The following is a 24,646-nucleotide window of genomic DNA, read 5'->3' on the forward strand; positions in this document are numbered from 1 at the left end:
GTTCATATAGATTTTTCTCCATAGTATTTTATGTAAAAAAATAAAATAAAAAAAATTTCCAAGCTAATGACAAACATCTAAAAATGTTGTTGGTATTTTAATGTGATTCTATAGTGAAAAGTCAAACATTATTTTTAAAGCCAATAAAGCTTCCAGGGCTGGTATACCTTATTCTACTACATTAGTCGTTTCCTTATATAATTTTAGACCACTATTAAGAGCCATCGCAGATGTTCCAAAGAGCACAGGTTTTAGGCCCTGGTCTAGGAAATATACTTCTGCATAATGCAAAGGAGAAATGGATAAGCAACTGCCCATTACTCCCAGTGTAGTTATAAGCCTGTTTATTTACCATTTGAAGTCCATCACATCAGCAAATTGACCAGAAAGCCAGACTCTGCTGTGCTCATAGGTAAAAACAGCTACAAATTAAGACTCTACAGTCTTATGTTTAATGTTAAAATCTAGGAAAGGACTGAACGCCTCTCAGCACCTGCTAAGCATGGTGTGGGAGGGATAGTGATCTGGGCTTGCTTTGTTTCTGAGTTATGCTATAGACTTCCCAAACTATTTTGGGTGAATATGTTTCTCCAACTTTTCAACTAAAGCTTGATCAAAACACCAACCAGACACCAAGAAGCAAAGAAATACAACAAAATGGCCTCAAAAGAGAAGAACAGTCACTCATCTACACCTGTTCATACACAGACCCTTGCAGTCACTCATGGTAAGCTAGAATCAAGCCCATGACTTTTTACTGGCAAGAGAAGTACACCTTCCATGAATGTTAGCTCCATTGAGCCATAGTTACAACATAGGGAATAAAAAAAAAAAAAGAAGCATGAAATAAGGGCAGTAATAGGTTTACAATGGTGCATAGCATTAAGATGTCATGGAGAATGTCTTTGGCAAAAGGGAGACATCTGGATGAATAATAACCATATTAGCATAAACTTGTTACTCTGACATGGTTTTCAGTAAAGATCCTAGCTTGTTATGCAGATACAGGAAGTGTGGATCTTACAGTCAATGAACGCTTTAGGTATTTTAGGGTCAAACATGAAACCATCTGTACAACAGCTCAAGCTGGACCTAAACTGGGTCAACACAACCCATGTTCCAAAACAGCAGCTGCAACAAATTTCCTGATAAAGCGTTAAATTAGAGCTGTGATGACTGTTGAGATCACAGCATGACCCAAACTTTACCTGACACTTCTATTTTAAATAATTTTCTTAAATACATATTCTCATACAGTGACATTACCAGGAATTAGTCTTGTCCCCAGTTGAAAGCAACTATACAAAAATAAAATCTACATTAGAAAATGGGACTGCCAGCACGGATCAGTATTCTAAAAACTACTCCCCAGTTACATAACTGCAGCTAGTGTGAGAAACGCATCCAGCACCTCCTACACTTATCCTGGACAATTCTGAATCGTACAAAAACCTGGTATCTTACAGTCCAGATTTATACTACTGATAGAGGTATGAATCACACTGAAAATAAGGTTGTTTCTGTAAGTTTATTATGCTGCCTCTGATTCTATAATTGTCAAAAGCTTTTCTCCTCGAACTCCCACGGTTTTCTGCTGCCCCTTTCTCCTCCATCCATGTTTAGGTTGCCTAGCAACAACTCCTCGGCAACCATTTGTGGTGATCCAGTTTTCACAACACACACCCAAATGAATCGCAGAATAATTTGTCAATTTTTAAAAATGTAAGGATTTCCAGCCTTCATGGGGAAAATCATGGTTTTATGAGGATTTTGCACAACTTATATTTAAGAATCGAGGCCCCTTTCAACGATATGTTTGGTGGGCTCTCGGCAGGACATCACAGGCAGTCAGAAAGCTTTGATTAGTCATCTTCAAGCTGCACCACCCCCGCGGATCCACAGGGAGAAAACACACGTCAACTCCTCTACAAACACAAACACCCAGCACCTTTAGTTCATGATATTTTATTGGAAAAACAAAATGTAAAGACTAGCATTGTACATCTTGGAATGCAGATCAACTGAACCGAACAGAACAGCTGGACTGGACTGGGTCGGGCCGCGCTGCACCCACACGCACACAGGCAAACTCACACACAAAAACAAGGTAGAAATGCTGCAAAGCGCCGACCCTGTCCCTCCCATTAAGCTGAAACTCACCCCCACCCACCCAAGTGGAGCCATACATGCACAGTCTACAAGACAACTGCCTGCACCAGTCTGCAAAGATAACTCTTATTTTACTCTACTCAGTGTCTGTAAACATCCGAACTAATACTTACACTGGTACAAGCATTGGTGCAAACATTGACTCAGAAACTGTGCTTGTATATAATTGCCTCTAAAGCCCGCCCATTCCTCCATATTGGATAAGACAAAGACTGCCAAAGGGGCAATACGCCCTCAAAAAAAAAAAAAAAAAAAAAAAAAGGTAAGGATAAAGTGATTAATAGACATGCCAGAAACACAAAATCTAAAATTAGTTGTTTATTCCATTTTAATTTTTCTTAAAAATATTCTGTCTCTGACATTATTTAGCCGAGCGAACATCCCATCAGTTCGCTCGCTCCCATCCCTCTGAACCAGCTCTTCCTCCTCTGAGGCCTAACAACAGCCTTCTGTCACTGAGATCTCCACAGTAACCCATGTTAACGCTGCATGCATGAAGGGAAAGGAAAACAGAACAGGACTTTAAAGAAAAGGCAGGTGACCCACCCAAATAATCATGATTTCAGGCAGATGGAACCAGGAAGCAGCGACCAAACTAGCCAGCTGCACAGGCTGCTCGTCTAACGAGCTGAGATCTGATTGGTCAGCTCAGCGAGGAGGAGGTTGGGGAATACAAGCCAGTACATGCAGATTACTTAAATTTTTTTTTTCTTTTACCTTTTTTTTAACTTGTTTATATGGACAGATTTTCAGTATTCCAACATTCAGTTTAAATTGTCTATACAGAACAGTATGATTAAATGTAGATTTTTGCAATAAGAGGTAAGTGAAACATTTGACTGATTCTTTGCAAGTTCAGTTCATTTGGCGGTCATCATCTGAACAAACTCTGTGGGAGAGAGAGAAAAATAAACCAATAAGAGCATTGTTTTTGTTTTAAAAAAATCAGTTAATGCCACATGTTGCATCTCTACAATACCTTCATAGTTGACCTGTCCATCTCCATCGATGTCGGCTTCTCTGATCATCTCGTCTACTTCTTCATCCGTCAGCTTCTCTCCCAGGTTGGTCATCACATGACGAAGCTCTGCTGCACTGATGTATCCATTGCCATCCTGAACAGGGCGCACATGGTTGGTAAATTAAAGCACATCACATTAGCGCATGCAAACACACACACATATGCACACACAGCCAGAACCCACCTTATCAAAGACTCTGAAGGCCTCTCTGATCTCCTCTTCGCTGTCTGTGTCCTTCATCTTTCGTGCCATCATTGTCAGGAACTCGGGGAAGTCAATGGTTCCATTGCCTGGCAAACACAAGCATAACAGCTTTCTTTTAATCCATTAAGGGTTCCTGGGAAATGTTAAGTTAATTTTCCATGATGCCCCAGGATTTTTATATATATATATATATATAAAAATAATGGGGACTGCAGTCAACAGTCTTCAAAAAAGAACTTAAAAAAAAAAACTATAGGAAGTAGGTGCTGCGCAATAATCATGCTCAGCACCAAATTAAGCGTGAGGTATAAATATATCATGAGATCGATGGAAGGGTTGAACTCAGTCAGTAGCGTACCATCAGCGTCCACCTCATTGATCATGTCCTGCAGTTCAGCTTCAGTTGGGTTCTGACCCAATGACCTCATGACGGTACCAAGCTCTTTGGTGGTGATGGTACCATCTCCATCTTTATCAAACAAGGAGAAGGCCTCCTTGAACTCTGAAGAAAAAAAAAAAATAATAATAATATATGAAGACACCATGCTAAAAACCAACGCTGAATAGTAAAAAAACAGCCTCTGTGTCGTCTTACCAGCAATCTGCTCTTCTGTTAGCTGGTCGGCCTGAAACGAAACAGAACAGAGGATTTACAACAACTGCCTTTTTGACATCACATATTGACACCAGTAAAGCACATCAAGTGTAACCAAACCCTTTGGTCAATGTCCATCTGTTGACTACCTTAAAGTCTTCAAAGTTTATATCAGTCAGGTCTGCCACCAGTTTAGCAGCTTTTGGTTCTGTTTTTTTTGTTACTTTGCCTCCAACTCCTCTTCCATCAAACTTGAACATCGCTGCTCCTCCTCCGCTCTGGTTTACATCCATAACTTTTCCTTTTGTTTCTCCACCACGGTCTTCGGTTTTCATACCACGCCTATCCAGCGCCCCCTCAACCATCACCAAGCTCTCAGCCAGACACTCTGCTCGCTTGCCATTTTGAATGCCCTGTTTTTTAACCTCTGCCAGCTCTGCTTTGGTTCTCTGAAGATGGTTCCTCAGGTCCTGCATCTCCCGGACCAGGCTGTCCATACGGCTGGAAGAAGTGTCCATCAACATCTGCAGGAAAGCTCTGTAGTTCCTCTCCTGCTGCTGCATGAGCTCCTTCAAGTAATGCTGCTGCTCATCTAAGAGGTCATAGACTGTGGACAGGCTCACCAGCTCATCCTCTGTGGAATAAATGGCTGCCTTCTGAGGTAACATGATGAGGGAACAATGGCAGTAAGGTAAAATATCCCGTTTAATGGAGGGAGCAATGTGTGGTTGGTAGAAATAATGACCAGACATCTATTTTTCCCTCCTGAACAACAAAGATGTCAGAATGAGGTTTTCCATAAAGCAGCGTGTCCCAGCATTACAACATTCACATCATTAAGCACAAATAAATAACATTATCAGCATTAACAAACATAAATAAAGTGCCTAATAGAGATTTAAGTGGCCTGATGTTCTCCTTGATCCTCCTGGATATGTTAAGACAGACGTCTGGTGACAACGTGGCTGGTAGACTGCCAGAGGGGTGTTCAGGTTCTCCCAGAAGCCGATAGATGGAGGTTTTCACAGTCCCAGCAGATCGGACTGACCTGACAGTTGGATCAGTCTTCCATAATCTACATGAAAAGTTGCTTTAACAGCTGGTCCTTCTGTTGACTTCATCCTGGTAAGATGTCCATCTTTCAATCTCTTAATTAATCTAAATGCCATTCCTTTTCCATGTGTGGCCGTACGAGAGCAAACACTTTTCGTCCTTCGGTGTATCTGACTCCAAGTTGGTGGTACCGTCCAATTGCTTCATTGTACAGATGCTCAGGGAGAGTCCACCCTCTGCTCAAGTTCTCCAGGTGAGCAGCGTCTGAGATCGTGTGAGCGGTGGCCAGGAGGCCAGGCCGGAGGAGGTCAGCGAAACATGTCAGGAAATTGGTTTTGAATGCATGAGAGTAAAAGTGTCCACACCAGAAGGGGTCGGTAGGCTTTTTTGTGTCTGCGTGTATGTGCTAATCTGCAGCCTGTCAGCTCTGAGCTACGGTTACAGCTCCTGGGGAGGATCAGTTAACTGGTCAGCCAACCTAAGTGATGCATGAAGGGTCACTTCATCCAGTCAGTGAATACGTGATTTACACAAAAACCCTTTGATGTACCTGAGAACAGAGTTAAAGCCGCTTTGCTTTAAATTAACTTTCAAAAGCTTATTTCTCTTTAAAAAAAAATTTGAATAAAAATTGCCCCAATAGGTACAAATAATTATCAGGTTATAGATTTATACCGGCCTGGTTTCACAGAACTCTCGACAAAGATTTTCTTCATCCCCTGATGACAGGGCATGTCAAAATGTATGTTCATCCTTTTTAGTTTAATTATGCAAAAATCTTAAATTATGTCTGGGGCTTAACATTTTCTAAAGTGTTTGTACAGCCAAGTGGCTTTTGCAAGAAAACTAATGAGTGTTCAGCCCAGAGATGGTTAACAAGCTGCTAAGGCTTCTGATATTCAGTCCAAATGACGTAAGGTGCTGAAATGCCTTGCAAAAGATCTTGTTCCTGTTACAGCAGATGGCACAAGCAGAGATGAGAGTCACCAAGACTGACTAGATACATTTTATTACCTTATAAGTGTCATTTAAGGCTCGACTTTTTATGGAGAAAAAAAGATGACTTGGCAATACTTGAACACTTAAGAGAGGCTGATTCAATCTTCTAGTTTTAAAGACCTGCATCCCATTTTCTGTAAAAACTTTTTTTTATAAAAGACTTGGAATTCAGGATATATTTAAAAAGAAAATCCATGCACTTATTAATAAGATAAAATTTAGACAAAAAGCACTGTTGAGGTTTTAATAAAGCAACAGGGATGTCAGATAATTAAGATCAGGTTACAAATTGACAGACCTCATCATTTTTTCTACCCCTTATAGGACAGAATTTATTCTACTGAACAAATTCCTACAGAGATTTAGAAATGCCCTGAATAGGTGCTGTCTTTGTCAAAAAAAAAGTCCAACTTTGTTTGTCAGAAGTAACCAACATGTAATAAAAATGCTCACTTCTAAATCCATCCATTTTGGTTACTCCCAACAACAAATTGTACAAAGTCAGCTCAGCCTACTTCATTTTTGTTAATACCACATCTCCAAACTATGACAAAAAAAACAACCTGATTTTAAAATTCAGGACACTGAATGGTTTATCATCATCTAATTTTCCACTGTCCATACCCCCTCTCTCCAATACTTTTATTTTTAACATGAGATCAGATATTTGCAGCCACTCTTATTCACATTCAGTACAAATCTCCAAGCTGATTGGGTGAATCAAGTGGCACCAGCCTCCCATATCAAGTTTTTACCCAGTGTCAGCAGCTGTAACGCATCGCATTCTGGATTTGAGAACCAGCTGAGTTAACTGATAAATCAAACTCTTTACTAAATCTGGTTGGGAGGAACGGCCTAACATCTTCCCATCCACAAAGGCAAAAATTGTTAAAAATAAACAGTTCAGCTAAAACTGGTGCAGCAGCCATGTTTGTTTTGCTACCGCCTCTGGTTTACACGGCAACGTCATACACATTACTGCATTTCATTTGTCCAAAGAATTTCTCATTAAAGGCCAACGCATCTCGTTGCATCTGGTAAGATGCATTTTTAGGAGTTAGTGAGTTCAAGAATCCCTGCTATTTGAGTCACAGCATCACCATGCTACTCAGTTTTTGGTTATCTCAAAGGATGATGCCTGAGAAAAGAAAAAACATATATATAGATGATCTTGCAGCCTGGTTGTTTTGATGGGCTAACCTTTGCTCACTAGCAGCTTGTAAAGCTTCCTTTTCATTGCTACAGCTAGCAATAAACTGTGACACATCACCCCAGGCAGCCGTCTAAAAACGCCCCCTGATCCTGTCTGTGCTTTTTTGTCCTCTAAGCCCACAGTGGGTCACATCAGATGGCTCATCACCCTCGGGTTGAGTTTATTACGGTTTGCAAAGTGAGCCTTTTCTCTTCACCATCACCCTGTGCTTGTTCAGGATGGCAGATTGTGGCAAAGCATGAATGCAATCAGAAGTAGATTTGAGCAGTTTACAACTATTATAAACAAAATCATTTGTATTTAAAAACAGCCAAAAAAAATTTACCTTAAGGTAATTTATTTGCTGCTTTACATTTTCAGTAAAAGCAGTACAAGCAGATATTAAAACATCAAACAAATTTCTGTATTAAAAAATTTTATTAGTCTGGTGTTAAAAAAATAATCTTAAATGTAGATATTAAAGCTAAAAAAAATCGTAATTCTTTTTGCCGCTTTGCATGTTTGTTTCATGTTGAGATCTGCCCCGGAACGTGTGACTGGACAGTTCAGCTATTGTATGAAAAGGTTGCTTTCTAAAAAAGCTGATTCTAAAGTCTGGATTAGATTCACAGACTAATGAATCAAAAATGTAATTTGTTGCCTTTGAATGGGTGTGGACCTCAACTGGACCAGGTGTTGCATGTTAATGTTCAAACCTGTTGTGTTTGTTCAACACTCATATGGTTTAAAACAATCTGGAGTTAATAAACCTTCAAGATAATAGAATTTTTTTGTACTTGTAAAAAAATCTTAAAATAAAAAATAGAAAAGGAGGCATTTTTAACGCCATATTGGAATTGGAACCAGCACCAGTCAATTTAGATCAATTAATGTGTGGTGGGCGGCAGAAAGAGGGACAAGCCCTGGGCTTCATTACTGCAAGGACCACGCCTGACCTCTGGGTACTTCAAACTAACCTGACATACTTTGACCATCCAACCGTTTTTTTTTTTTTGTTTTTGTTTTTTTTTTTATTTAAAAACACTGCATTTCCTTTCATATGTCCACACATTCAGCGTTTTTTTTAACTTGCTCACACAAGCAAGGAATTCCCTTCAACGTTATTCCAATGAGCATCTTGTTAATTAATTCGACAACTACCATATTAGCATGAATAAATGTGACTTCATGGGCGTAAGGACGATAATACACTCAATTTTAACCTGTTTGCTATTATCCTAAGTGACAAGGCGGCTGTCAAATGCCGGAAAAAAAAAATCATTCATTGGTCTCGCTGAGGTAAACGCCATGATGCCGAACTGAACCGCCACAAAAACCACAAGCGATGGTAGTGCTTTACACATCAAACCAGAACCAGTGCGCGGTAATTTCACACCGAGGAGCTTTTAATATAGCCTGCAGCTTCAACGGCTGTCAAATCGGTCCAACCCGCGTCGCCCCATGGACGAACCCGGAGATGTTTTAACAACGATCCTCTGAGACCGACAGCGGAGCTCCAAGTCAACGCAAAAAGGTTTTAATTCAAAGTCGAACGCATTTACAGCGTATAATTAGGTTAAATACTCACCATATCTGTGGGAGTTTTGGGCTGTTAGCTTGCCGGCGGTTCAGGATAGAGGAAATGGACGGGAGCCACTGAGGCGCTGCTGCTGCTGCTGCTAGCTGAAGGCGGGGAGAAGAGGCGAATCACTGCTCACTGTATCCCTCCGCACTACAGAGGAGCACAACTTTAGCTCTGGTGCTGGAGCGTTACAAGACACAAATATATACTAGAAACAAGAGTGATTAGAAGAGTTATATTAACTTTCCTCAGATCGATATATTAAGATACATTTTAGTAATTGTAACACTGCTTTATATGTACCACTTTAATCATAAAGTTTTAGTGATACTTTCACAAGCTTCTAACTATAGTTTGCTGGAATTTTGGCCCATTCTTCCTGAATGAAATGCCATGAAACTATATCTGTTAATTGAGTCTTTTTGGTGGAGAATGTCTCCAGCAGCATTACACCCATCCAGCCAACAAGCAGCAAACCCAAAAACTGTATTTCATAATGGGTATTTATTAAATATAAATGTTGTAATTAAATTGTAAATCTATCCCTGTTTTGCTTGCACATATTTTTTTTCTTATTTGTGTTATTAAAGAAAAAAAATTGTTTCTTTTTATTGTATTGTTATGTGGTACAGCAAGGATAAATGTGCGGAGTCAGTTGAAAAAAGAATTGAGCTCCTAAACTACATACTGTAATGTACAAATTTTGTTGGTACATTAAGAAGAGTTTGGTCTTAGACTCATGGAGGATTTACAAAAACTGAAAATCTCCTTACTGGACTGAAAAAGGAATATTTTGATAGTTTTATGGACCTGTTAACAGTCCTAATTCTTGTTTCTTTCCTACAGTCGCATGGGAAATGTTTCTGAAAATTGGCAATAAATTAATGATTATTTGATCTATATTGACTGACACAAGATAAAATATTCTTGTCTTTAATTAATTTACAGATGTTCTTTAATGAATAATGTAAACCTGAGTCTGGGTCCCAAATCAGATTCTTCTGTAGGGCTCTCTAAAATTATTACTGATTATCAATGTGCTACAAGAAACATTTTAAAAGTAAACAGAACTGTGAAACTGGAGGGAACAACACCTTTTGAGGAAACAGAGTGAAACAAAAACTATGCTGATGAAAGTTCTCAGTCATCCAGGTCATAGTCATTCCGTAAAAATTCAAAAAATATCCACTGGACTTGGTTTTCAAGATTTGAAGACGTTTCGCTTCCTGGAGAGGTGGTGAAACGTCTTCAAATCTTGAAAACCAAGTCCAGTGGATATTTTTTGAATTTTTACAGAAAACAAAAACTATCTAAATTAATGATTTTCTTCAATACCCAATCCACAATAAAAGCCTGTTCCCCTTTTGGTATGAATTAGACATTTCGACTAACCTCTTCCAATTCTATGCATGTGCACACATTTTTATTTATTTACTTATTTTGTATTATTTAAATAGCTGTACATCAATATTTAGCCACAATGCTGCAAGGCTTATTTTTCAAAAACATAATTTAGCTCATAAACATATAGTCAGTTTTATAAACATTTGGTTTTTATCATATACTGAATCATGGGGGAAAAAAAACAGATACATCTTACTGCTTTAATGAACTGAGTGAAGGAAAGAAGCAACATAATACTGTTAATTTTGACACACTTTCTTATCTGATCATCAGAAATGTGACCACCTGTGTAAAAACAACAAAAAACAACAGTTTAATCATTTTCCTTTTCTTTCCAAGCACTTAGTTGTTCCTTGCTCAGATTAAAAAAAAGAATGTGGCGCACAATTTAAGCATGCAAAATTGCAACTGAAGAAACCAAAAGGCATCTGGGATGTATTTCTGGACAGAATACACCATCATTTAGATATCTGACCATAATGCAAAGCACCATGCTCAGAAAAAAAAGCAGAGTAAAGAAAATCTTACCAACTGTTAAGCATGGCGGTGGAGAATTAATGACTTTGGGTTGTATATAACCAGGGGACACTTGAAGACAAACATGGACTATTCTGGTGTCTGCAGCACCTCGGACTAAACCCAAAAGGGGTTCTACAAACTACATTTTTAATTTTCAGGATAACTGCAAGTTTTAAAAAAAATGTCAAAAGTTGTTTTACAAATAAAATATTTAGTTCTGCCTTCCTTTTTTTTTTAACCTATCTATTGCTTCTCCAGGATTCAGATTTATACAGCTTTTAAGTTTAGTGGCCTTAGTCTTTTTAACCACTGATCTAGAGAGATGCTTTTTTAAAAAAAGGTTATAACACGTTTCTTTGATATACATCTCACGCGCTTGTTTGGCCACCTTTCTTTCACGGCCACTCGAGAGTGACGGACTATTTTATGTTATGCCTAGTTTTATGCAGGCGGAAGGATACGGTTCTAAGCGTTTAAACTTGCAGCTCTGAGGAGGCTTTGGCATTGCTCTTGAAAGACGTATTCTGATTGGCTAGCACAAACCCGCATACTCTAATAAAGTTAAGAGGCCTGTGATTGGCTTAGGGAGATCTGCAATGCGTCAAACCACGGCGCGGCAATGAGGCCACTGTCTCTACAGCGTAGTATAAAAAAAAAAAAAAAAACAGGCGATGATTCGCAGGTAATCTACAGGTGTTGCCTAATAAAGTGGTAAGCCTCAGAGTGAAGGTAACAATAAGTTCTTTGCAACTATATACAACTCTAGAGGGAAATTAAAACTAATTTTCCCAACTTAAAATTGAAAGTTTGCAAAGTAGAAAGTAAAATAAAATAAAATTAACTACATCTATTCCTGGGTTTTAGGGTATATTATTATTTTCCTTTAAGTTAAATTTTAATAAGAGATGCCAAAGAAAACATTCAACAAACAAGACATTATCATTTATTTATTATTAATCAAAATAAGTGCACAAAAAAATGAACAACAAAACCAATTGTATATTGTTAATCTTCAAAGTCTATCTGTAAACGTTTAAAGTTGTTTAAAGATTTTTGGGGTGTTCTCAGTCTTCCAGCAGTATATCCAGCTCTTCCAAAGGCAGCCTCAGTCGAAGCTCCTTCTCAGTCATCAGATCCACAAACTCCTGCAGGTGCTCAGGGAACAACTGCACCGCATCCATATACAATCCCTGATTAATACATACAATGTGTTAACATATTAGATAACATGTTCCCTAATACATAGGTGAATTGAGATATTTTTTCATGTCTGTTTTACCTTCACCCACGGAATGCTCTGCAAGGCTTTGTAAAAGATTCCTCTGGCTTTATCTGCCTTTCCCTCTGACACCTACAGGGAAACCAAAGCACAAAAAGTTTCCTTTAACATAATTGGATATTTAAATATGCTTTAATATGTTTTGAGGTTTCTATTATCTCACCAGGAAATGAATGTACATCCTCCACACTAAAGGGCAATGGGCACCCGTCTCTGTTGATGCGGCGCCCTCGAACAGACCTCGGATTCGGTTGCTGAGGCCGTTTTCTGGTAGGATGGGGAGGGCCTCATCCAAGCAGCAAGACCTATGATTGACATTTAAAGACAATTGGATTCAATCTTTTATCAATTTTAACCGTTCAACATTTTTTATCCAAACAGTTATTCTTAAAAAAGAACAAACACTTTTTCCAATTAGTGGTTGTTTCTCTAAGGCCATGTTTTTGGTTTCATCCCTAAAAAGACCACCATGCCTGAAAGTTGGACTTTATATGAGATCAAATACTGCTTTTTATTTTTTTTATTTTTTCAACAAAACAAGCTTGTGTCTAACATTTCTCACCACCATCCTAATCGATTCATATAAGCTGTATTACATGTTCTCCAAAATAAGTTATTTTGCATTGACCAAACTATCTGTCTATAATGAGATTGTCCTAGCAATCTTGTTTTGTAGAAACATTTTCTGAACTATTTCCTATTGTTTTGCAGCCAAAAAAAAAAAAGGCTGGTATTTCTGTCTTTTCATGCTCATCTTCTCTTGATTAACTTTTTAAACTGAGGCCAATAGAGTCAGAGGAGAGGCTCTGTTTTTATGGGATGCCTGCTCCTAGGAAGACTGTAAACTGTCTTAAATGTTCTCTTTCTCACAGTACTGCTTTGGTCTTTCAACCTTGGTACTGTGTTAACTTTCCTTTGATTGTGTTATGTTGTTGACATACACCCCATCATCCCTTTCAGTCTTACCTCTGAGCTGCATCCACCAGCTGCTTCCTATGTTGTTCAGCAACAATAGCAAACAGACGGGGTACCACGCTGCTGTTGTCTCTGGTTACAGTGTAGAAAAAACGCCGGGCCCGGCCAGCACTATGGTAACGGTTCTCCACCTAAAAAAAAAAAGAAAAATCACATTTACTTATTGTTTCTGTCCACTGCTTTAATTTAAGCCAGTAAGGATGATGATGTGTGTTTCTTCTTTTAGGAACAGACCTGAATGTATATACTCCACAGGGCGGCGTTGCAGGGCCAGGATGACAGGGCAGAGGTAAGCATCTGTCTCAGTGTTGCCAAAGGACAAACCCCAACATTATTGTTGTATCTTAGCAGCGCCGCCTGTTGCACTGCTATTTCCTCACAATCTGAAGCTAACCGACTGACTAGAAGACGGCTAGTCGTCTCACTGCCGTCTAGCTGCTTTTCAGGCGTTAATGAGCGGTGCAGTTCCTCCATCCTCTCTCTGGCTTGGCTGTAGACTGCAATAGCAGCTTGGATGCTCACTGTTAGATACTGAAACAGAGCATAGCAGCCAACCAGGCCTCGTAACCTTAGCTCTTTTTCCTGCGGGTCATCTTGAGTTGCTGCAAAAAGAACCCAACTGGTTAGACTTCCAAACAAGGTTTTGACTCATTTTTTTTTAAGATACTAGTTCGTCAAACCATCTGTCTGACCTCCGATACTGTGCATGCTGTATTAATAACACACAGCCATCAATATTGAAACCACTGGAAACAAAAGTGAGCACCAAACTGTGCCCTGGTGTCATGTGACACTCTACAGCTATAAGGTCTCAGGTGTGAATGGGGAACAGGTGTGTAAAATTCTCCAACAGTTGTTCACCAGTTCCCCTTGTGGTAAGGGCCTCTTTAAGAATCCAAAAAAAGATGGCGGTGGATAAAAGAAGAAGAATGCAGACATCCTAAATTTCATTTATAACTTTTGATGTAAATGGTTTAGACAGTAATGATAGAGATATTTTGGGGGGCAGCAGGTTGAAAGCTATACAAGCTGTGCACCTACTCTGGATTGCACCATACTTATATTTCTTTAGTGTTTAATGTAAAGCTAAATATTGTGAGATACAGTAATAAGAAACTAAAAACATACCTTTTTTGTTGAGCTGAGGATTTTGCATGTTTTGCTCCAGAGATGACAGGCTAGAGCTCAGAGACTGTTCAAAGGATCTCCTGGCTTTCAGAATGGAAACCGGGGATATGGTCTGGGAGGATGAGGATGAAGACGATCCTTCTGCTAGCCTGGTCAGCAGCATGACAGCCGGAGATGTTGTGACGTCATTAACTTCTCCCAACTCCTTTACCGTATTCTCCAACTCCAGCTGCGACCACAGGAGGCACAGTTCACACAGAGCTGGACTACTGAGCCCCCTGGTTCCACCCAAGGCTGTCGCCGTGGTGAACACTTTCCGAGCCTCGTCCAGGTTCCCCAGCAACCATTCAAGGTGAGCGTATTCCCGCCACAGCACCAGCGATGAGCGGTTGTCTGGTTCTTTGAGGAGTCTTTTGGCAACCCGCTTGCTGCGCTTTCCCTGAATGCGAAGGCGCTTTTTGTTGCCGCTGCGCAGACAGTGCAAAACCTAACAATTACAGAAAAATATGTGATTTTTAAATCCATGATTTCTGGAAATAAAGTAGATTTTTTTAAATAAATCTAATAGAGATGATCTTTGCAAAAAGGAACAAAAAGATGAAGTTCAGCTGAAGCTTCGTTCTGCTCTGCTCTATATCTACCTTTAGCTTCTCGTACAGGATCCAGCTGAGTGACAGCACGGCTCGATGGGGAGGAGGAAGGACAGGCTGGAGCATGCTGAACACGTTGGTGACAAACTTCTCGCCCTGCTTCCCAAGCCCCAACCACTTCCTTGTTCCTTGGAGAGTGGTCATATGACCTACAGAATTAATCCCCGTCTCAGGGAGGCTGAAGGAAGTAAGAGGACGCTGAAGCTCAGTACCTGTAACACAGGATTGAAACACATGTTTAATGTAGATGACTACCACCTCCAGCTTTAAAGAGCAATCATGCTTCACTAAACCTTTTTAGCCACAGCAACCTCTTAAAAGTATATAATGAGCAGAACAGCAGAGTCTCTTATTGTTAGGTAGGAATTAAAGATTTCCCTTTTAAATTAAACAGCTGATGTAATTCTGACAGCTTATGATGCCGCTTAATTCATTCAAATAACCCAGATTTACAAAGTATATAAACCCCCCTCACAAATAATTTAAATATTGAGAGCTTATCCAGTTTTCCCTCATCATCACCTTGAGTGAGTAGAGAGAGGTTCTCCAGGAATGTGCTAGGCTGATAGGGGGCAGCGGTGAGCACAGAGTCTACAGGACAACCCAGGAAAGACAAGAAGCTGAGAAGAAACCGAAGCTGGAGTTCTTGTGATGACAGACAAATGAGGGAAGGGCCGATGTCATCGAACAACACCTGGACATGGAGAAAGGAGGAGGCACAGATTTTAGCATGAGACTAAAACATTTATACCAGAGACATCAAACAACACAGGATACATAGAAAGAAGCACCTGTCTGTCTGGGTCCTCGCAGTCCTCTTCTGATTGGCCTTTAGCTTTGTCCGGTCTCCATGGCAGCCAGTGCAATGCTTCCCGGGATGACTCCACGTCCAACCAGATGGTTCCTCTGGGCAGGCTCCTATCCTTCACCTCCTCCTCATCCTCATCCTCCTCCTCTTCTTCTTCCTCTATGTAAGGAAAAAACAATATATAGACTAAAACATTTAAGGTTTAATTTAAGGATATGAGAACAAGCTCTACTATGTATCACACCAGTATCTTAGAGCTGGAGGGATGCACATGCATCTGTTCTTTTTTTTTTTAAATACAAAAAATGTTAAATTATTAGAAAAGCATGTTAAACATTTCCTCAAATTTACTGAGAAATGTCTGTGAGAACTTTACCTGCAGGGGGTTGAACCCATCCTCCTCTCTCTTGTTCGGTCATCCAGGCCTTCCAGCCTCTGGCCCCCACCTCACCGACTCTCGCCTCCCCACTGTCCCAGAATGTCTCAAAGAAATCAACCTGTACCAAATGGAACATTAGGGATCATTTTAAGATTCTCTGCCTCTTTTTGTTTTTAAGATATTCCATGAAGGTTGCACCACAGCCACACAATAATTATAGCCACCAACTTGGAAAAACTGATGAAGATTTAATTGGCTGGACTCCTGACAAGGACCCCGCTTTTTACCAAGGAACACAAACTCTTTACCATTATTTTCATGTTAGCCTGCATTATCCATTCCAGAACCATTTTTATGAGGGTTTGTGGTCTTTGTCCTGTTGGTTCATTTATCTGTCTCCAAGTTTCAACTACCTATCTGTTGATTTAAACTTAGAGGTAGTGCTTCTACCTTATAATTCCACAAAACAGCCCCACAGCATGATAAAGCCATCACCATACTTAACCATTGGAATGCACTGGAAGAAATGGAAATCTAGATAAGTCATTTTTTCTTAAAATAAGTGCATTTGTTCTTGGATTTTGCCAATGGAACAAGACAATTTACACTTAAAATAAGAAAAGACAATTGGTTTGTCTTTTTTCGAGTGCATATTATCTAATTATCTTATTTTAAGAGTAAAAACACTCACTCCATTGGCAAATCATCTAATTTACCTACTCAAATTAGGGCTAAATACACTTAATTTTAGAAATTTTTTACTTATTTCTAGATTGTTTTTCCAGTGTGTGTTGTTAGGTTTGAAAACCTCACCTTCAAACATCTCTGTAATGTGGAAAAATATCTCTTAATCTTATTTGACATTAAATATATTCTTTGGGAGGCTTCACTTGGTTGGTCTCCAGATAGGCTGGAAGGCGTCAATATTTAAACAGTTTATACGGTGACATGTTTTCAGTCTAAGAAGATGTAAGACTTGCTTTAGGATTATCTAGAAACTGCGGCTCAGATGTAGCTTTCATGCTCTGATGGACTTGATGGCTTCTTTATTGGTACTGAATGTCCTACTTTACTGTTATTTAAGGCAGGATGTCTTCTTCCAGACCTTAAAAAGGTACTTTGCTCATACAATGCAAGTATTTAAAATGATTAATTATTTAAAATTGCCCACTCCAGAGTAGAAGCGGGTCCAATCTCCCTAAAGGGGCTGGGTTTCAGAGACCCGGCTGGGCATTTAGTCTAAAAAAAGAGCTTATTTTTGTTGAACAAAAAAGATCAATTCCGTTAAATAATCTCACGAATACATAGAAATTCAGCTAATATTGGATACATTTTCATACTTTTCTTTTGTAGTGTGCTCATGTGCATACCTGCTGCTTCGTGGGAAGGTTTTTCACACTGTCAGGTTTGAAGTAAGTAAAATCCATCATGGCCTGAAAAAGAGAAACGGCCTTCTCAGAGTGACCGGACTGCCGCAGGAAATGACACTGCTGGATGAAGATATCTGGACACAAAATAAAACAAACACCCATGGTCACAATAGTGGAAAAAAAAACACTTAGTCACAGATAGTAATGTTTTACCCAGCATGTCGTCCTCGATTCCAGGCAAAGCTGGGTGAGACACCATGCTGCCGTCTCTCACAGAGCTGAGCGTGCTCAAACACTTTCCATATGATGAGTTGACCTTTGTCACTGTGAAGCTGCTGAAGTAGCTTTGAGTAAAAAGTAGATACTTCTTCCACAAAGGGGCACTGTTTGGGTGGAGGAACACCTAAAATATAGTAAAACTCCAATTAGCATTACCCAAGTGTTTCTACGTCTCTGGAGTTAGAATGATTTGTCTAAAGCTGTCAGTTATTGTAAAAAAAAAAAACAATAAAAAAAAAAAAGTAAATGAAACCACAAAATGTAACTCACCAGTTTCTTCCATTCTTTAGCCAAAGCGGAGGGTTCCCAAAGCTCCTGGCAGATCCGGAGCCTCTCAAGGTGAAGAGCGATGCAGGTGGGGTTGGTCTCCACGGCTCTGTCTGCAATGCTCAGCTTTTTCTCCAGGATCGCCCTGTAGGAGGACTTACGTCGCTCTGCTAAATCACCTCCCTGCTGCTCCTCATCCCCTCTAAATGCAGCTGTACTCAACTCATCCTAGGGGACAGAAGCAGACATTCAGAAGCAGCAGTAAATACATAAAAGACAATACCTTTACATCCAGATTTCATCTTTTGCAGGCCTTATCAAACTAAGCCTTTAAGAGCTCCAAAAATTCATTGAAGTGCTGCTTTAAAGCCAGACTAAATGTTGCATTATTACAGAAACTTCTCACAACACAGAAAACAATCAGCTGTCAAAGCAAAATTTGGTTCACTTTCAAATTAGAAGAGCCTTTTGGTGAATATGAATTCCTATTTTAAAACCTGATTTAACAGATTTAATGGAGATCTTTCTAAATTAGTAAAATTGGATTCACTTCCATTCAGCTCAAAGCCCAACAATGCCTCCTTTACCTGGTATCGAATGAATTGTATCCACAGCTGTGTGTCTGTTGGCTGCTCTCTGAGCCGCCGGTTAAACTCCTCGGTCCGTCCAACCGCATAACCTGACTTTTCCTCCGTTTCTGTTTCTTGCTTCTGGTCACCCTGCAGTCCCTTCCCCTGCAGCCAGAGGGCAGTGGAGGAATCGTACACGCCTAGGGGATTTACTGATGTCTCTGCTTTGTCACCTGATTTTAAACATTTAAGACGAGAAGAAACAACATTTAAAGCAATATTTTAGTGCCCTTAAGTCTAAATATTTGGTCCGTACTTATATTACAATGAAAACTTCAGTCAGATCTGCTGCAAGTGTCAACATCATTAAACCATTACCTGACTGTCCCATGCTCTCCTGTTCAGCATCACCCAGAGGGAGGAAAGAACTTGAGTTGATTACATCACTACTTTCTGGAGTGACAGAAATGACAGAAACGGGAGCCTCACTCCGCAGCAGCTTTCGAGTGGCTACTGAAAAGTATCTTTCATCTTGGTTCCCACTGTTGGCTTTCTTCTTCTTCTTCTTTGTCTCGGATTCCTCCCAGCTGACTCCCTGCCGGAGAAAGTCCAGACCCAAAGTGGAGCTTCCTTTTCTCTTATACCTGAGGGGGGGGACAGGCACAAATGAGTAGAGAAAGAAGAATGACCTTTAGTTTATAATCTGATAATCTTTCATTTCTTCAAATTGACTTTTTTTTTGTTTTAGTTCAGTCTTTGATAAATTATAGCTGTTGAACATCTGCAGTATTATTCTTCTGGGTTGCTTTGGCAAAAGGATGCTCATTTCCTGTTAAAATGTATGTCTTTTCTATCCACTGTTGCTGAATGCATGCTTGGTATGAGAGATCGCTGCAGAGTCAACAACACAATACAAGTGATTGTTTACTGTCACCAGATGTTTATCAAATCCTGTGGAGTCAGTGACTCAGTGCAATCAGCCGAGTTTCCTTAGATAGAAAATTTCTAATCAATCTGTCATAATGATTAGACTGAATTTTTTTTAAAAGTGACTCAAGATTAAATGTGTTTTAGATTGAGTCTAAATAAGCTTAATTTAATTGAATTTAATGTTTATAACTGTTAAGAAATGACAAACCAGGTCCAGGAATTTAAAATATTTTTATCTATGTTTAGTCATTTCTTAAAGCTAGTCCCAGTACCCCGGATCATGTTATATCGAAGTACATATTAATGTTCAATATGAATTACAATTTACAGCGGTGACTTTATACATACAGAACTTGGGGAAAAAAAACTATAAGACGGTAGATGTGTCTAGTATATTTACACCCAGATGTACACCAAGCCAAATTCTTTGTAAGTGCAAACCTACTTTGCAATAAATCTGATTCTGTTGTACAGAGAAGGTTGGTGAACAAAACTGGGAAATAGACAACTGGGAAAGGAATGTAATCTGGAAATAAAAATGTTCATCCATGCTTTATTTTGTTTGTTAATATGTGGATCTGAAAATGTTGGAATTGACTTTCAAGAAACATCTTCAGGAAAATGTAGAAAGCAAAATTAAAATGTTAAAACTAAAGAATATATTTTATATTATGAAGAAGTGTTAGTCACATATTATGGCCAAAAGGTGAGAATTAAAGTTCTATTTAATATCTTTGGAGAATGATTGTGCTACCTTGCTACATCTCCTCTGTACAGGGACTTATAAGTCCAATTGGCTGCATCCGGTTTACAGTCCACACAGAATGGATGCTCCGTAGGTGACTGCAGATCATCCAACCAGGAAAAACGACTTCCTAACAAAACCGGCTGCTCCCTGCATGATCAAACATAAAAAATACATATAAACAAAATGAAAGAAAGTTTTTTCTAAAAAGTTTTTTACTTTTTAAAAAATAGAAATATTTCTACTCACCTTATCCCCTTCTCTTCTTTTATGAGATCGCTGGGATAGATGGTTTCAGAGTCTGACCCATTCTTCTTTTTATGACTTTTCTTCTTTTTCCTCTTTTTTTCACTTTTCTTTTTCTTCTTCCTTGATGGTCCATCACCCCTCTCCTCCTCGTCAGAAGACGCGTCATCCTTTTCAACACTACAAATCAAAGAACAGTCTGTACCTTTCTAATTTTCTATGCAGTATTTCTAGATCTTTGTTGGACTAACAAAATAATTTCAAAGATGTCCCTTAAGAGATATCTTAGAAAGATTGCCTTCTATAATTGGAGAAAAACAAAAATCCTACCTTTCCTCCCTCTGGTTTGGCTTCTCTGAAAACCGATTGTGAAGGGAAAGAGCATCTCCAGTCTGAAAGCTCTTATTGTTAAGCCAGTCTAATTCTGGAAGGAATGAATAAATTGGTTAGATGATTTCAAAACTTCTTGGATCTAACAAATGTAAGCAGCTTCAAACATTTTTCAAGGCACGAAATACCAGTTTGAAAATTATACTCTTAAATATAACGTGTTTTTTTTTTTATTATTAGTCTCCTAAAAGGTTTATTGCATGTGTAGCTAGGTTCATGTCAGAGTTCTTAAATTGACTGAAAATCCTTTCATATTTAATGCAGATTTTTAAAAAGAAACCTCGAGAAGAAGCTGGTATTAAATAGATCCGAAGAGAGTTAACACTTAAGTAGTTGAGGCTATGCTGTCTTACGTAGCTTTCACAAAAAATGGAAACTAAATCTAATTCACAGACTAAATGACAATAACTCGAACAAATTGTGTTAAAACATGTTAGCGGGATATGTGAAAGCACCTTTGGATGATGATTCTTCAACTCTGTTTTTCGAGACTTCGGCAAAGGCTGGAAATAGAGCCATATTTAAGCGTCGCACAAATGTCGGAGGTAAATAGTCGCAAAAATATGACGTCATATGACGGGCGTTTCATAGGACTCAAAAATACAAAAAAAATATAAACGCATACAAAATAATGCAGGCAAAATCACAGAATACATATGCGCAAAGTTATTATAAATATCGTCTTAAATGGATAAAGCGGCCCATATAATGCAATACAAATCCATTAATAACACAATAATAACGTAAAATACACCGGGAAAATGTTACATAAAAAAACAGTAAAAGAAAAAAATATATATTTGTATATATATATATATATATATATATATATATATATACTTTTTTTTTTTTTAACTCTTCACTATTATGTTATTGTTATACATTTTTCTAAGGTCCACATCTGTGTGACCATTTTTTCTATAATCTTTTGGCTGCTGTAAACCCAAGAATTTCCCCATTGTGGGACAATAAAGGGATTTTTCTATTCTATTATATTGTATTCTATTTCATTCTATTCTAATTCATTGCTATGGCAATACATGAACTGGGCATCTTGTTGGAATATGTATTACCTTTTTCCCCTTTCCCTACACATTTACATTCCCCACTACTAAAAGATAAACACAAGAAAAAACACCGGAGATTTTGGTTTGTTTGGGTTAAATAAAAAAAAAAAAGCAACGTAACCTGGGGCCTGCAGATCCCTCCAATCAAACTTTGTTGGGGATTTAAACTAACCAATTAGATGTTGTTTTCAGTTTGATTGAAGTCTGATGTATCCAATCAGATGTACCTAGTAGGTAACCATTGGTAACGTTCCAACCTCCTCTGTTTATATTTCTCTACGGGAACTGCAGAGCAGGTAAAACTGGCGGGCAGATCTTTGAGCGAGTAAAGCGTCTTTATCTCAATAAAAATGAGGGAAATTGTCCACCTTCAAGCTGGCCAATGCGGCAACCAGATTGGAGCAAAGGTTAGAACACTTTTATAAGTAAAAGTGAGGTTTACATTTGTAGGGACAATGTCTGAAAAGTTGAATTTAGTTTTTGTGGGCTGCTAAATTAGAGTTAGTCACGTAGCTGTTTGCTAGAAAAGAAAGAAAGAAACTATTGCTGTTGGTTTCTTTTACTTTGTATAAGTCTCACTAATGATAAATCAGTTGATTGAGTTTTTTTTTTCATTCTGTGACTTTTGTGACTGTAGTTTTGGGAGGTGATAAGTGATGAGCACGGCATTGATCCAACTGGGGCATACCACGGAGACAGCGACTTGCAGTTAGACCGGATCAATGTGTATTACAACGAGGCATCGGGTTTGTTTCTACTTTGCTTCACTTTGGCATGCTTTTCTGTAAAGAAAAGAAAATACATTTATCGTATTCCACCAGATAGATCGCTTTCATGTCGCCAACTTAGAAGTCAATGGTTGCTAAGGAACGGTTTCCATGTCGCCCAAACTCCCCATTGGCTCCCAAACATGTGGGAAATATGAGATGACTGCTTTTGATGAGGAATATATTTAGTTCTCTTACCAATGTGCAGCAATTTGTTTTCATGTAACATCTGAATTGGGATTCTTGACAGTCATGTTGGTTTTTCTTTTGTCAGGCAGATACATAATATAAGTGTTCTTGTGCAATTAATAACTATCCACCCCTGCTTTATGTACCAGGTGGAAAGTATGTCCCCCGTGCTGTGCTGGTGGACCTGGAGCCAGGAACTATGGACTCTGTCCGGTCTGGTCCCTTTGGTCAGGTGTTTAGACCTGATAATTTTGTTTTTGGTGAGTATACCATTGTAAACTTTGTGTTCTGACCTAAAATAAATCTGCTTTATATGACTTTCCCACAAAATTGAACCATTAATTTATCTGACAGAGCCTGCATGTTAATGTGAAGTATATTGTGACTGGATTATTAATTAGGTTGAAAAAATATTTAATTTCAAATTAATAACTTAATAATTTAGTGTGGAATGCTGTGCTAGATAGAACCTGAGCACTTATGCAGGCATTCTATTTGTCAACACAAAGGTTTCTTGCAGACTGTACCCAAAAAGTGAACCTGAGTTAATTTGAGTTTTAAAGATATTGTTGAGGATTTTTGCTGGTTTGTGAAAAGACCCTCCCTCTCGACTTTAAATCCAACCCTGTAACCGTGTCCAAGAGGGAACACCTATTAAACGTGTGTGAGAGCGTGCAGGAGCCCATTTCTTCTCTTGCACGCCCTGTTTAAAAGTTGCTGTTTCCATCGCTCAAACAAGCTTAATTTCCAAAAGAAGATTTGCAATTTTTTTCACTATGTCAGACTCACCACCGGTAAGTGGAAATTGGGGCGAGCAAGTAGGTAGGCCTTACGTAAACATATCATCAGAATGATTGACAGTTCGGAAGACCACTTATTTTGATGATCCACCCGGAAAAAGAACATCCTCCACTACACCTTAAGTAATATAAAAAAGATGTATTCATATAAAATATCAATCTTTTCACAGTTGACCTCACCTATGTCTATCAGCTGCTGAATGTATCTCTCAATAAAGAATTTGACTTATAATAAAGTAAGCTGACTTTTTCCTTTTTTTTTTTCTTTTTCCTTTTGCATGATGTATTGATTTGTAACAGGCCAAAGTGGTGCTGGTAATAACTGGGCTAAAGGCCACTACACTGAAGGAGCTGAGCTGGTGGACTCGGTCCTGGATGTGGTGAGGAAAGAGTCGGAGAGCTGCGACTGCCTGCAGGGCTTCCAGCTGACTCACTCCCTCGGAGGAGGCACTGGATCTGGCATGGGAACGCTTCTAATCAGCAAGATCAGAGAGGAGTACCCAGACCGCATCATGAACACTTTCAGCGTTGTGCCATCGCCTAAGGTTTATATCCTGCATTCAAATATGTCCTGATATGAAGCTTTGCCTTACAACTGCTTCCTTCAAATCTTAACCTCGGTTCCATTGTCCTCTTTGTGTCGTCTTTTATTCATCTTTCTGTGGCAGGTTTCAGACACTGTGGTGGAGCCCTATAATGCCACCCTATCTGTCCACCAGCTGGTTGAGAACACTGATGAGACCTACTGCATTGACAACGAGGCCCTGTATGACATCTGCTTCCGTACATTGAAGCTCACCACACCCACCTATGGTGATCTGAACCACCTGGTTTCAGCCACCATGAGCGGCGTAACCACCTGTCTGCGCTTCCCTGGCCAGCTTAACGCCGATCTGAGGAAACTCGCTGTCAACATGGTGCCGTTCCCCAGGTTACACTTCTTCATGCCAGGCTTTGCCCCCCTGACGAGCCGTGGCAGTCAGCAGTACAGGTGAGGAGGCCGTCTCACCATTAGGGTTGGGCTTTAATTTGAACAATTCCGGTTCTTATTGATTCCGGTTCCTGTAAG

General features: G+C 39.2%; 3 protein-coding genes across 5 annotated transcripts in view; 1 reads left to right on the forward strand and 2 right to left on the reverse strand.

The window, feature by feature from the left end:
• Positions 1–1,949: 1,949 nt before the first annotated feature.
• Positions 1,950–8,954, reverse strand: LOC107094827 (calmodulin). Its single transcript, XM_015390685.1, has 6 exons — positions 8,823–8,954; positions 3,991–4,021; positions 3,754–3,897; positions 3,375–3,481; positions 3,149–3,284; positions 1,950–3,058 (listed from the first exon to the last, which is right to left on the reverse strand). The coding sequence occupies exons 1-6, from the start codon at positions 8,823–8,825 to the stop codon at positions 3,030–3,032; spliced, it is 450 nt and encodes a 149-aa protein (XP_015246171.1). The 5' UTR covers positions 8,826–8,954; the 3' UTR covers positions 1,950–3,029.
• Positions 8,955–11,688: 2,734 nt separating this feature from the next.
• Positions 11,689–21,305, reverse strand: nrde2 (NRDE-2, necessary for RNA interference, domain containing). Its single transcript, XM_015389935.1, has 19 exons — positions 21,210–21,305; positions 20,695–20,788; positions 20,368–20,544; positions 20,128–20,268; positions 18,822–19,087; positions 18,462–18,676; positions 17,878–18,102; positions 17,542–17,731; positions 17,329–17,462; positions 15,956–16,076; positions 15,563–15,738; positions 15,294–15,465; positions 14,763–14,983; positions 14,122–14,608; positions 13,228–13,595; positions 12,985–13,124; positions 12,182–12,323; positions 12,019–12,090; positions 11,689–11,929 (listed from the first exon to the last, which is right to left on the reverse strand). Exons 1-19 carry the CDS (start codon positions 21,271–21,273, stop codon positions 11,804–11,806), a joined length of 3,531 nt encoding a protein of 1,176 aa, XP_015245421.1. The 5' UTR covers positions 21,274–21,305; the 3' UTR covers positions 11,689–11,803.
• A 796-nt stretch (positions 21,306–22,101) lies between these two features.
• LOC107094648 (tubulin beta-1 chain-like) overlaps positions 22,102–24,646 on the forward strand; it is a 13,846-nt gene continuing 11,301 nt past the window's right edge. The window contains exons 1-5 of one of the 3 annotated variants that reach the window (XM_015390429.1): positions 22,102–22,228; positions 22,459–22,567; positions 22,927–23,037; positions 23,878–24,122; positions 24,246–24,572. In XM_015390429.1, the coding sequence (XP_015245915.1) occupies positions 22,172–22,228; positions 22,459–22,567; positions 22,927–23,037; positions 23,878–24,122; positions 24,246–24,572 (849 nt within the window). In that variant the 5' untranslated portion in view covers positions 22,102–22,171. Of the gene's footprint in view, positions 22,229–22,458; positions 22,568–22,926; positions 23,038–23,877; positions 24,123–24,245; positions 24,573–24,646 lie in introns of those variants that run through there. The other 2 variants (XM_015390420.1, XM_015390411.1) reach the window with 2 other exon arrangements.

This window comes from Cyprinodon variegatus, unplaced genomic scaffold (assembly GCF_000732505.1).
Source record: "Cyprinodon variegatus isolate N-32 unplaced genomic scaffold, C_variegatus-1.0 Scaffold21, whole genome shotgun sequence".
Classification (NCBI taxonomy): domain Eukaryota; kingdom Metazoa; phylum Chordata; class Actinopteri; order Cyprinodontiformes; family Cyprinodontidae; genus Cyprinodon; species Cyprinodon variegatus.